Source organism: Gekko japonicus, unplaced genomic scaffold, assembly GCF_001447785.1.
Source record: "Gekko japonicus isolate JY-2015 unplaced genomic scaffold, Gekko_japonicus_V1.1 scaffold4491, whole genome shotgun sequence".
NCBI classification, from domain to species: domain Eukaryota; kingdom Metazoa; phylum Chordata; class Lepidosauria; order Squamata; family Gekkonidae; genus Gekko; species Gekko japonicus.
The window spans coordinates 24931-36994 of record NW_015171026.1 but is presented as its reverse complement, the minus strand read 5'-3'; the positions used below and the strand labels follow the sequence as shown (position 1 = coordinate 36994).

At 49.9% G+C, this 12064-nt stretch overlaps 1 protein-coding gene across 1 annotated transcript in view; it reads left to right on the top strand.

Annotated features, from left to right (window-relative positions):
* Window positions 1-2487, top strand: part of LOC107116998 (disintegrin and metalloproteinase domain-containing protein 9-like) — a gene marked incomplete at its 5' end in the record, with an annotated part of 49188 nt that extends 46701 nt beyond the window's left edge. The window contains one exon of the mRNA XM_015419031.1: window positions 2419-2487. Coding sequence (XP_015274517.1) covers window positions 2419-2487 — 69 coding nt within the window. The remainder of the gene's footprint in view (window positions 1-2418) is intronic.
* Between the last annotated feature and the right edge of the window lie 9577 nt (window positions 2488-12064).

Below are 12064 nucleotides of genomic sequence, written 5' to 3'. Positions count from 1 at the left end.
CCCCCCCCCCACAGCCTCTGCCTCGGGAAAGGGCAGCTGACATCATTCTCCTCTCCCCTATGAGGTATGTTATACAACTGAAAATCCCAACTGCCTTGCAGGGGGGGGTGAGTTTGAGGTGTGGAATGGAGTGTAGTCCAATCAGCTTCCATATGCAAATAACCTTGGAACGCTGGGCGGGACTGCACAAAGCAGCCAGTCAACCCAGCCAGTGTCTTCTGAGTGGCAGTTTTTCCGGCCTAACACTAAAGGGGCCAAATTTAGAATGTTGCGAAATAGAACGTTGCTATTCAATTATTATAAGGGAGAGATTGTTACGTGTACCTCAATACTGTGTGACCTCTGAAGAAGACCCCCAATAGGGCGGAAACGCGTCAGGTCATGGGTATTGGCCCTTGTGTCTAGGTCACGAATACTTTCTAACAAAGCTTTCATTGGGCCCGTATGTTTTTAAGTGTCTTTCTAATAAATGCACGTATTTTTGTATATTATAAGTTTTAACTAGGTTTTTAATATTGGCCCTTTATCAAGACTTCTTTCTTACCCTTGTGGTTCTTGATTCCAGTTTTTGGGTCAAGTTTGCTTCCCCCCTCCTTGTGTCTTACTTGATTCCCCACTCCTCCACATGCAGCTGCTGGTGTGACCTTGGGTCAGTCACAAGTTCTCTCAGAGCTGTTCTCTCAGAGATGTTCTCTCAGGGATGTGGCTGTGAAGATGTTCTCTCAGAGATGTGGCTGTGAAGAAAGCTAATGTAGTCTTAGGATGCATTCACAGAAGGCTTGTGTCCAGATCACGGGAGGTGGTAGTTCCGCTCTATTCTGCTGTGGTCAGGCCTCACCTGGAGTCCTGTGTCCAGTGTTGGGCACCACATTTGAGGAAGGACATTGACAAGCTCGAGTGTGTCCAGAAGAGGGTGACCAGGATGGTGAGAGGGTTGGAAGCCAAGTCTTACGAGGAAAGGCTGAAAAAGTTGGGTCTGTTTAGACTGGGAAAGAGAAGGCTTAGAGGGGACATGATTGCAGTCTTCAAGTATCTGAAGGGCTGTCATGGAGAAGATGGAGCGGATCTCTTCTCTCTTGCTCCGGATTGCAAGACTAGATCGAATGGGTGGAAATTACAAGGGAGTCGTTACCGGCTAAATATCAGGAGAAACTTCCTGTTAAGAGTGGTTGAGCAGTGGAACAGTCTGCCTCGGGAGGTGGTGGATGCTCCTTCGCTGGACGTTTCCAAGCGGAGGCTGGACGACCATCTTTCGGGTATGTTGTAGGGCTGTCTTTTGGCTCTGCTCCTGCAGAGTGCAGGGGGTTGGACTAGATGACCTGAAAGGTCCCTTCCAACTCTAACATTCTATGATTCAGAGCTGTTCCCTCAGGAGCAGTTCTCAAAGAGCTCTCTCAGCCTGACCTACCTCACAGGGTGTCTGTTGTGGGGAGGGGAAGGAGATTGTCAACCTCTCTGAGACTCCTTTGGGTAGTGAAGGGTGGGGTGTAAATCCAGTATCTTCTTCCCTCTTCTTCTTCTTCTTCTTCTTCTTCTTCTTCTTCTTCTTCTTCTTCTTCTTCTTCTGCTTCTGCTTCTGCTTCTGCTTCTGCTTCTGCTTCTGCTTCTGCTTCTGCTTCTGCTTCTGCTTCTGCTTCTGCTTCTGCTTCTGCTTCTGCTTCTGCTTCTGCTTCTGCTTCTGCTTCTGCTTCTGCTTCTGCTTCTGCTTCTGCTTCTGCTTCTGCTTCTGCTTCTGCTTCTGCTTCTGCTTCTGCTTCTGCTTCTGCTTCTGCTTCTGCTTCTGCTTCTGCTTCTGCTTCTGCTTCTGCTTCTGCTTCTGCTTCTGCTTCTGCTTCTGCTTCTGCTTCTGCTTCTGCTTCTGCTTCTGCTTCTGCTTCTGCTTCTGCTTCTGCTTCTGCTTCTGCTTCTGCTTCTGCTTCTGCTTCTGCTTCTGCTTCTGCTTCTGCTTCTTCTTCTTCTGCTGCTGCTTCTGCTTCTGCTGCTGCTGCTGCTGCTGCTGCTGCTGCTGCTGCTGCTGCTGCTGCTGCTGCTGCTGCTGCTGCTGCTGCTGCTGCTGCTGCTGCTGCTGCTGCTGCTGCTGCTGCTGCTGCTGCTGCTGCTGCTGCTGCTGCTGCTGCTGCTTCTGCTTCTGCTGCTGCTGCTGCTGCTGCTGCTGCTTCTGCTTCTTCTCTCACCCACTATCCATCCCAGACTTGCATCCAGGCACCGGAATACTAGGCAGGTGCACGTATCCTAACCTTTCAAGGCGCTAGCTTTTTGCAGATTCTAATGCCTCATCCAGAATAATGTCTGGAGAGTTCTGAGAGTCCAAATCCTGGGACAGTGCAAAGGGAGGGCGAAGCATCGGTGGCACCTTCCAGTCCCCTCCGCAGTACAGTCAGGGGAAGTGTTCCAAGTCTGCCTCTTTGATCCCGACAGGAGCCAACGGAGGAGTCTGAGGCGGAGGAAGCACTGCCCTTCAAGAAACCCATAGAGGAGACTGGCTAGGTAAGTTTCCGGGCTTGGATTCCCCCCATCTGAACCCCAATGATTAGGGCTACCCGCTGTCAGGTAGCCCTGTCATGGATTTGGAATGTGTGTGTGGGGGGGGTATTTCTCCTTCTCGTTCTCAGCTCTACCCTGTCCGGCCATGGTATGCTATCTCTGGCTTGACCTCATAGTCACCAGCTGCATTTACTCGGCTGGGAACGCAACGGCTTTTTGCTTGCTTGGTGCCAGTTCGGTGTCGTGGTGAAGTCCGCGGACTCTAATCTGGGAGAACCGGGTTTGATCCCCCACTCCTCCACTTGCACCTGGCTGGATGACCTTGGGCAAGCCGTAGTTCTGATAAGAGCTGTTCTTGAAAAAGAGCCGTTTCTGTCAAGAGCTCTCTCAGCCCCACCTGCCTCCCAGGGTGTCCGTTGTGGGGAGGGCAAGGGAGTTTGTAAGCCGCTCTGAGACACCTACGGGTAGTGAGGGGCGGGGGATAAATTCAATCTCTTCTTCTTCTTCAAGAGCAGTTTCTGTCAGAGCTCTCTCAGCCCCACCTGCCTCCCAGGGTGTCCGTTGTGGGGAGGGCAAGGGAGTTTGTAAGCCGCTCTGAGACACCTACGGGTAGTGAGGGGCGGGGGATAAATTCAATCTCTTCTTCTTCTTGCTTGCTTGTTTTCCACACGCGCGAATAATAACCACTAGCTTCTGCTTAGGGGGGGGGGGTGTGACCTGGCTGATGACCCTGGCACCTGCCTCCAGGCGACGTCCTGGACTGACAACTGTTGTCCGGAGTATGGAGATCAGTTCCTGTCAGGTTCCTAGTCAAATCACTCTCCACACGCACTTTGGTAGTGAATGCTTTATTTAGAGGTATGAGATGCTGTGGGTTCAAACTCTTTGTTAGGACTGATTTGCAGAGGCGGGAAAATACAAGATATAGGTAACCCCCCCAAAATTCCATGCACACCTACGTCAGCGTTTCTACAGTGACTCTGAAAGATGTACAGTCACTATCTAGCCAGGCACAGTCTTCTCCGAGGACACTTCTCGTGTGAAAGATGTCTTGGGGGCCCCTTAGGAAAATTACCCTAGCCAACGACACACACACTCTCTCTCTCCCCCTAAGGAATTCAATGGCAAACGAGGGTGGCGATAAGAATACAAGCAGTCTAATTCAAGAACGGGTAATGCAATCAATTCAGCCAGCCTGTCCCTATGTTAGACGTCCGAGTTTGACAGTTCCCCTGGGAAAAAATGGCTGCTTTGGAGGGTGGGCTCTTGGGCATTCGACCCCACCGAGGTCCATCACGTCCTCAAATCCTGTCTTCCCCTGGCTCCGGTCCCCAAACCTCCAGGTATTCCCTAACCAGGAGCTGGCAACCCTACCTATAGGAGCAAGCATGTCTCCTTCTGGGGCCTTCCTTATGCTTGCCGTGTTGTCCCGTCGTTCTTCTATTTATTTATTTATTTTTCAAACTTTCTTTATTGAAAAAACGATTAAGCTTACAAAAAAGCACACAGTGACGTCAGCGATGACAAAGAAAAACGACGCCATGAAAAGTAGCTATTCCTTTACATCAGTGTGCTTTCACGTCTAAAGAAAGAACATTTACATAGTAACACTAAATATTCTGTATCCTAAACGCTGATATAACTGATACAACGCCAATATAACTGTATCCTAAACGCTGACTATACATCAAACAAATTATAACCATTCCTGCAATTGAGACCATTCGTCTGATATGAGAAAGTGCAGAAAAGTGCAGATACGAAAAAGTGCAGAAAGGGGCAACTCGAATGATCAAAGGGTCGGAACACTTTCCCTATGAAGAAAGGCTAAAGCGCCCGGGGCTCTTTAGCTTGGAGAAACGATGGCTGAGGGGGGACATGATCGAGGTTGATAAGACCATGCATGGGATAGAGCAGGTCGAGAAAGAGGTCCTTTTCTCCCTTTCTCACAAGACAAGAACTCGTGGGCACTCCATGAAATTGCTGAGCAATCGGGTTAGAACGGATAAAAGGAAGTCCTTCTTCACCCAAAGAGTGATGAACACACGGAATTCACTGCCAGAGGTGGTGGCGGCGTCTACAAGCATGGATGGCTTCAAGGGGGAATTAGATAAGCATATGGAGCAGAGGTCCATCGGTAGCTATTAGCCACAAGGCATAGATAGGAACTCTCAGGCTGGGGCAAGGGATGCTCTGTCTTCTTGGTGCTTGGGGGGGGCAACAGTGGGAGGTCTTCTACTGTCCTGGCCCCACTGCTGGACCTCCTGATGGCACCTGGTATTTTTGGCTACCGTGTGACACAGAGTGTTGGACTGGATGGGCCTCTGGCCTGATCCAACATGGGCTTCTCTTATGTTCTTAACCATCGGTGGCGATTAGCCACAAGGTATAGATAGGAACTCTCGGTCTGGGGCAAGGGATGCTCTGTATTCTTGGTGCTTGGAGGGGGAAGCAACAGTGGGAGGGTTTCTAGTCTCCTGGAACCACTGGTGGACCTCCCGATGGCACCTGGTATTTTTGGCCACTGTGTGACACAGAATGTTGGACTAGATGGGCCATTGGCCTGATCCAACATCGGCTTCTCTTATGTTCTTAACCAACGGTGGCTATTAGCCACAAGGTATAGATAGGAACTCTCGGTCTGGGGCAAGTGATGCTCTGTATTCTTGGTGCTTGGGGGGGGGGCAACAGTGGGAGGGCTTCTAGTGTCCTGGCCCCACTGCTGGACCTCCTGATGGAAACGTGCAGATCTGTTCTCACAGAGGAGGGAGGGCTTTGTCAGTATCTGTAACTATACTGGCAAGCTGTCAGTCTGCCATGAGCAGCAATGTCCGATCTAGGTGATCTAGTTATGACAGTCAGTGGTCAGTTGACAAGCTGATTGCATCAGGCTCTGCACAATCACCATGACTAGACTCTATGTAAATCACTGTGATGTGATTGGTCTTTGTAAATATAAATGTAGAGCTGTACAGTGCTGAACATCTCCTGTGTGGGATCAGTTGTCTGCGAAGCACCTTGTCGGAGCGAACTGTGAGTTGGACTCAGAAAGGCTGTAAATATACTCCAGTGTAAATAAACTGTAAATACTCTAAACTACTCTGCTACTTTTCGGCGTCTCTAACTACCGTCAGGCTTGTACCTGAATAAAACTTGTTCTTAAAGGTGCCACTGGACTGTTTTGGATTGCTAGCTATTTGGGGGGTGCACAGATCTGCCCTCACAGAGGAGGGAGAGCTTTTACCTGAAGGCGGGCCAGGGGGGGCTCTGCAACTTACCTGTCTGCTTCTTGCTCTGACTGAGGGCTGCTGGGAGCAGGGGGTGGGGCTTGTTGCATGTGCCCTCCCCCTGGGCTCCTTACTGCCGGAGCTCCGCTCCTGTATGCTCCTGCAGGAAATGACCCCTTTGGCAACACTGTCCTGTTCTATAGCCTGCCAACTCCCTGCCAATCTTCATGCCAACTCCCTTGAGGAGGCCAGCAGAAGTAACACTCACTTCTTATCTCTTAGGAAACCAGGTGAATGAGAAACCCTGGAAAGGTGGCTTCTTCTACTCTGCAGCAAGATACATCTGTCGGACATCACATTTTCACATCTCGAGAAGGAGGAGGAGGAGGAAGCGGTGATATTTTCCCCCAGCTGCCTTTGCGCCAGTCGTCTCGCTCTTTCTTTCCTGCTAGCGAACCTCCTTGTCTCTGATCAGGCCTCTTTCTTGGACAACTGCATCTGTCCGTCACTTGCGTGCAGCTCTCTCGGTAATTGCAGACGGGGCAGCCAGTTCTGAGAAGGAAATACACCCAGTCTCACCCTCACATGTGGCTTCTGGCGTTGTCGTTTCTAGCAGTACTTGCTGAATTGTGCTCCCCTGTCTAGTGAAGGCTGGAAGGGCCTGAAGATCTAGCAACGTGGGACTTTTGACCTTTGCAAGCCCTGACAGTCGTTCTCCAAGGGCTTGGCTAGAGAAAGGGCTTCCCTAACACCAACATGGTTGACTACCTGGATCTACCTGCTATGGGGTTCTTTTGACTAGAGATACCACAGATCGTGCCTGGGACCATGAGCTTAGGGCAGGTTTCTCCACGCACCATCCTGCATCCCCCCTTACTTTTACACTCTTCTTTGCCTGTGTGATGGACCGTGCGTGTTCTGGCCTGCAGGCCACATTTCCACCCTACCCTCCAAAGGGTTCCCAACTCCCTTGAGGGGCTTTTCCTTCTTTAGGGTAACTTGCTGCCGCCACCTGCTCTTTTGTAAGGAATTTATTTATTCAAACTTTTACCCCACCCTCCCAGCTTCCTTTCCCCATTCTGAGGCCTTGCCTCTGAGGCTCCCGCTACCCAATGCCCAGTTACCAAGGGGATAGTTTACTGCCTTGAGTGCCCCTGGGGAATAGCCACTTGCCAACTGCCTTGCCTCCCCCTGGGCGCCCCTCTAAAAATAGTGTGTCCAAAATAGTGGAGGTCTATACAATACAGAGAACCGCTCCCAGCATCAAAAGCTTAACGTTTAAAGGTAAAAGTTTAAAGCAACTCGAATGATAAAAGGGTTGGAACACTTTCCCTATGAGGAAAGGTTAAAGCGTGTGTCTGAATAGTGTGTCCGAAATAGAGGAGGTCTATACGATACAGAGAAACGCTCCCAGCATCAAAAGTTTAAAGGTAAAAGTTTAAAGTGACTTGAATGATAAAAGGGTTGGAACACTTTCCCTATGAGGAAAGGTGAAAGCGCTTAGGGCTCTTTAGCTTGGAGAAACGACGGCTGAGGGGTGACATGATCGAGGTTTATAAGATTATGCATGGGATAGAGCAGGTAGGCAAAGAGGTACTTTTCTCCCTTTCTCACAATACAAGAACTTGTGGGCACTCCATGAAACTGCTGAGCTGTCGGGTTAGAATGAATAAAAGGAAGTACCTCTTCACCCAAAGACTGATTAACACATGGAATTCACTGCCACCGGCAGTGGTGGTGGCTACAAGCATGGATGGCCTCAAAAGGGAATTAGATAAGCATATGGAGCAGAGGTCCATCAGAGGCTATTAGCCACAAGGGATAGATAGGGACTCTGGGGCAAGTGATGCTCTGTCTCCTTGGTGCTTGGGGGGTCAACAGTGGGAGGGCTTCTAATGTCCTGGCCCCATTGGGGGACCTCCTGATGGCACCTGGTATTTTTGGCCACTGTGTGACAGAGTGTTGGACTGGATGGGTCTTTGGCCTGATCCAACATTGGCGTCTCTTATGTTCTTAAGTATTTATTAAGAAGAAAATGTTTACAAGCATACTTTTAGCACAGCACCATATGTGAGCAAGGAAAACAAAAGAAACTGGTAGAAAACCACAAAATCCTCTGACCCTCTCGCTATACATGCCCTACCAGCTATTAAAATAGGTGTTGGATCCCCAAGCATTCAAAATAACTCCACGTTCAAAAGCTAAGCAAGGTTTATTTCAAAGCATTGGTTCAAACCAGAAAAAGGACATTGTTAGGAATAACTGCAGGTGAACAGGGAATACATAATATAGACATTTGAACCAGGTCGGGACCAATGAGCCCAGTTCCCGCTGGCGGGAATAGAACATATACTCGCGCCCATTTCATGGGAACGTAACAGTTCTACAAAATCAACACAGGTTCAGTTCACAGGCTAGATACCCACAACATTCTAGGCGAAGCCTCCTCCCACCACCAGCTGCAAGACCTTGGCGAGTTCCGCGGACTACAAAACATAACTCAAGCAAAACAAGGAGAGGGGGGGGGAGAAGGTTATGAACCAGGAACCGGAATGACAATGGCAGCTAGCTGACATACTGCCCCCTCAAAAATACACCTTAACCACCTTCTCCCGGAAATTCCGGGAGACCTCCCGGTTTGCCCGGGAACCTCTTGTGGAACTCCCGGAGCATGTAAGGGGCCCTAATATCCCCTTCTTCCACCCATTCTTGGTGCTGGGGTCCAAAGTCCACCCACTGGATGAGATACCAAAGTTTACCACGTTTCAACTTGGAATCTAGAATGTCAGCAATCTCAAAGTGTTCCTCTCCATCCAAAATGATAGGAGGAGGGGGGTCATGGGCAGGTCTCCATGCACAGTGACCAGGATCCTTTTTTAACAAACTCATGTGGAATACAGGGTGCAGAGCTTTCAAATTTTTTGGTAATTCAACATCAACAGCAACATTATTTAAAACACGACGTACTTTGAATGGCCCAATGAATTTCCACCCCAGTTTCTTACTTGGGCGCAGGAGTTTGATATTTTTCGTAGAAACATACACAAAATCACCAGGCTTGAGGTCCCAACCCTCCACCCGTCCTCGATCAGCCTGAACCTTGTATGCTTCTTTGGCTGCATTTAAAGTAGAACATAACAACGGCCAAGACTCCTGCAAAGACTTACACCACAACCCAGCATCAGTAAGCTGAAGAGGAGTATCCCCCCCCCAGAAATGGCAAAGGAGGATCATCGTAACCCAAAGCAGCCCTGAAGGGGGACATATTAATCGAGTTGTGCAACGTGTTGTTATAACAATATTCAGCTAAAGGCAGCAAATCACACCAGTTATCTTGTTGATAATTAGAAAAGCAACGCAAATATTGTTCAAGGGTCTGATTCACGCGTTCCGTTTGACCATCGGTCTCTGGGTGGTACACACTGCTTAATCCTTGTTCCACCCCTATGATTTTCATCACCTCCCTCCAAAACTTTGAAACAAATTGGGTCCCGCAGTCTGAAATCACCTTAGCTGGCAAAAGATGGAGACGGATGACGTGTTGAAAGAACAGCTTAGCCAGCTTTTGGGCCGTTGGGAGAGAGGGAAGAGGAACAAAATGACTTTGTTTAGAAAACAAATCAACAACCACCCATATTACAGTTTTCCCCCTGCTAGGAGGTAAATCAGTGATAAAGTCCATAGAAACAACTTCCCAAAGTCTATTGGGAGTGGGGTGGGGTTGCAGCAGGCCAGGAGGTTTTCCGCCCCTTGGTTTAGTCAATGCGCAAGTTTGACAGGTGCGAATAAAGTCCAACAGATCCTTGCACATGTGAGGCCACCAAAATTGCCTTCGCAGAAGTTGAAGGGATTTCACAAAACCCCAATGTCCAGCCAACTTAGATCCGTGGGCCAACTGAAGCACTTCCCTGCAAAGAGAAATAGGAACATAAAGTCTATTTTCAGAATAAACCAAGCCCTCTGGGCTGCGAACCAAATCAGGCATGGTAGCAAGAATATCCTCGTCCGCCGCCGCAAGCTCAGCCTTGTAGCGCCCCCCCCCAATCTACCTCCAGAGGCTTCGGAGGCGGCGAAACATGAGACGAAGTAGGGGGGGAAGCTTGTTCGCTTGGGCTCGCGTAACAACAGCTCCCCCCAACTGGGCGGGGGTGAAAATTGAGTCAATGACGACGTCGTGAAGGCTGTCATGCTGCGGGAGGCGTGACAAAGCATCGGCCAGCGAGTTGGAAGACCCGGGAAATTGGTGCAGTGTGAACTGGAATTTGGAGAAGTCAGCCCAGCACAACTGTTTGGCATTGAGGGAGCGGGGGGGTTTTAGAGTCTCGAGGTTCTTATGATCAGTCCAGACCTCAAAAGGAACCCGTGCCCCCTCTAGCCAATGGCGCCACGTCGAAAGCGCCAAACGAATTGCCGACGCCTCTTTCTCCCACACACACCAGTGCCGTTCAGCTACAGAAAACTTTTTGGAGACGAACGCTAAAGGGTGTAACTTTCCGTCGTCCCCCTCCTGTAAAATGGCCGCCCCCATCGCCACATCGGAGGCATCAGTTTGCACAATGAATTTTTTAGACTCATCGGGATGGGCTAAGATCGGCTCTGAAGTGAACATGAGCTTCAATTTGTTAAAAGCAGCCTCACATTCAGGAGACCATTTCAGCGGCCCCCCCGGCTTCGTAGCATCAAACCCTTTCCCTTTAGTTTTCAACAAGTCAGTGAGAGGGAGGGCGATTTGATGAAAAATCTATAAAAGTTGGAGAATCCTAAGAATGCTTGGAGTTGTCTCCGTGTTCTGGGGGGTTCCCACTCTAGCACATCCCTGATTTTCCCCGGATCCATTTCCAGCCCCCCTCCCGAAATTCTATAGCCCAGAAAGTCAATATGCGTTTGGTGAAATTCACACTTAGAAAGTTTGGCAAACAGTTTGTGCTTATGTAACGTTTTAAGGACTTCGCGGACCAACTTGATATGCGAGGGGAGGTCCTGGGAATACAGTAAAATGTCGTCCAAGTAAATAAGCACGCCCTTAAACAAAAAGTCATGCAGGACCTCATTAATCAAGTTCATGAAGACCCCCGGAGCCCCCTGAAGGCCGAAGGGCATGACTAAGTACTCAAATTGGCCCAGGGGGGTGTTGAACGCAGTCTTCCCTTCATCACCCTCTTTGATCCGCACCCGAAAGTAAGCATCTCTGAGATCAAGCTTAGAAAAGATCTTCCCTTTGGTCGCTTCCGCGACTAAGTCTTTGATCAATGGGAGGGGGTAGGCGTTAGTGGTAGAGACCGCATTTAACCCCCGATAGTCCGTGCACAAACGCAGCCCCCCATCTTTCTTCTTCCGGAAGAGAACCGGAGCGGCAAAAGGGGAGGAAGCCGGGCGGATAAAACCCCTGGCCAGGTTTTTGTCGATGAACTTGCGCAACTCCAATCTCTCTGCTGGCCCCATGGCATAAATTTTCCCTTTGGGAAGTTTAGATCCCGGCAACAGTTCAATTCCGCAATCGGATTTGCGGTGAGGAGGTAACTCGTCAGCCTCCTCTTCTCCAAAGACCCGTGCCAAGTCATGATATTCGGGGGGTAGAGAAGCTAGTTCCTCCACATTCAATGCGGCACACGGGAAGTTCAACGAGGGGGGGGCCAAGTGGGATCCCATCGGGGCTTGTGGCATTTTGGAGAAACAAAGTCAATCCTGCCCTCTTCCCACAGCACATAGGGATCATGGGAATACAACCACGGGGCTTCCAGCACCAGACCAAACTGAGACTTTGGGGTTACAACAAAAGACCTTTCCTCCCAGTGTTCCTCCGTACCCACTCGCAGGGGCATGGACTCATGGATGCACGGATCCATGGGGGCCCCATCCATCTGTGTAAAGATGATTGGGGACTTTAGTTTCCTGATGCCCGCTTCTAAGCTGGCCACCACATTTGGGCTGATCAGGTCTCTCCCACTCAATGAGTGCTTTTATTCGCACGTGGGTTCCCAGGAGGGGGTTTATCAGAGATACAGTCACAAAGAATAGGGAGGGGGGTTCTCTCACCACGATAGGCACCTCTTTATTCGGGTCCTGCTGCTGGGTGCTCTTTACAGCAGGACGTTCTCGTTTCCCGCCGGCTCCAAGTCTGATTCAGCCGACTCTTCCAGTGGTTCTTCCGACGCAACTTTCAGGGCCGTAGAAAATTTGGGCTTTGCGCTTCCTCGCTTTGGTGGAAGGGTAGGTTTCCCCGGCGGATCAGGAGTTTTGTCCTTCTTTCGGCTAGTTCCGCAATCTGCTGCGAAGTGGCCCCTTTCCCCGCATTTTAGGCATAATCCCATCTTCATCCGTAGTTCTCTAGCTGCGTCAGACAGGCGAGCCGA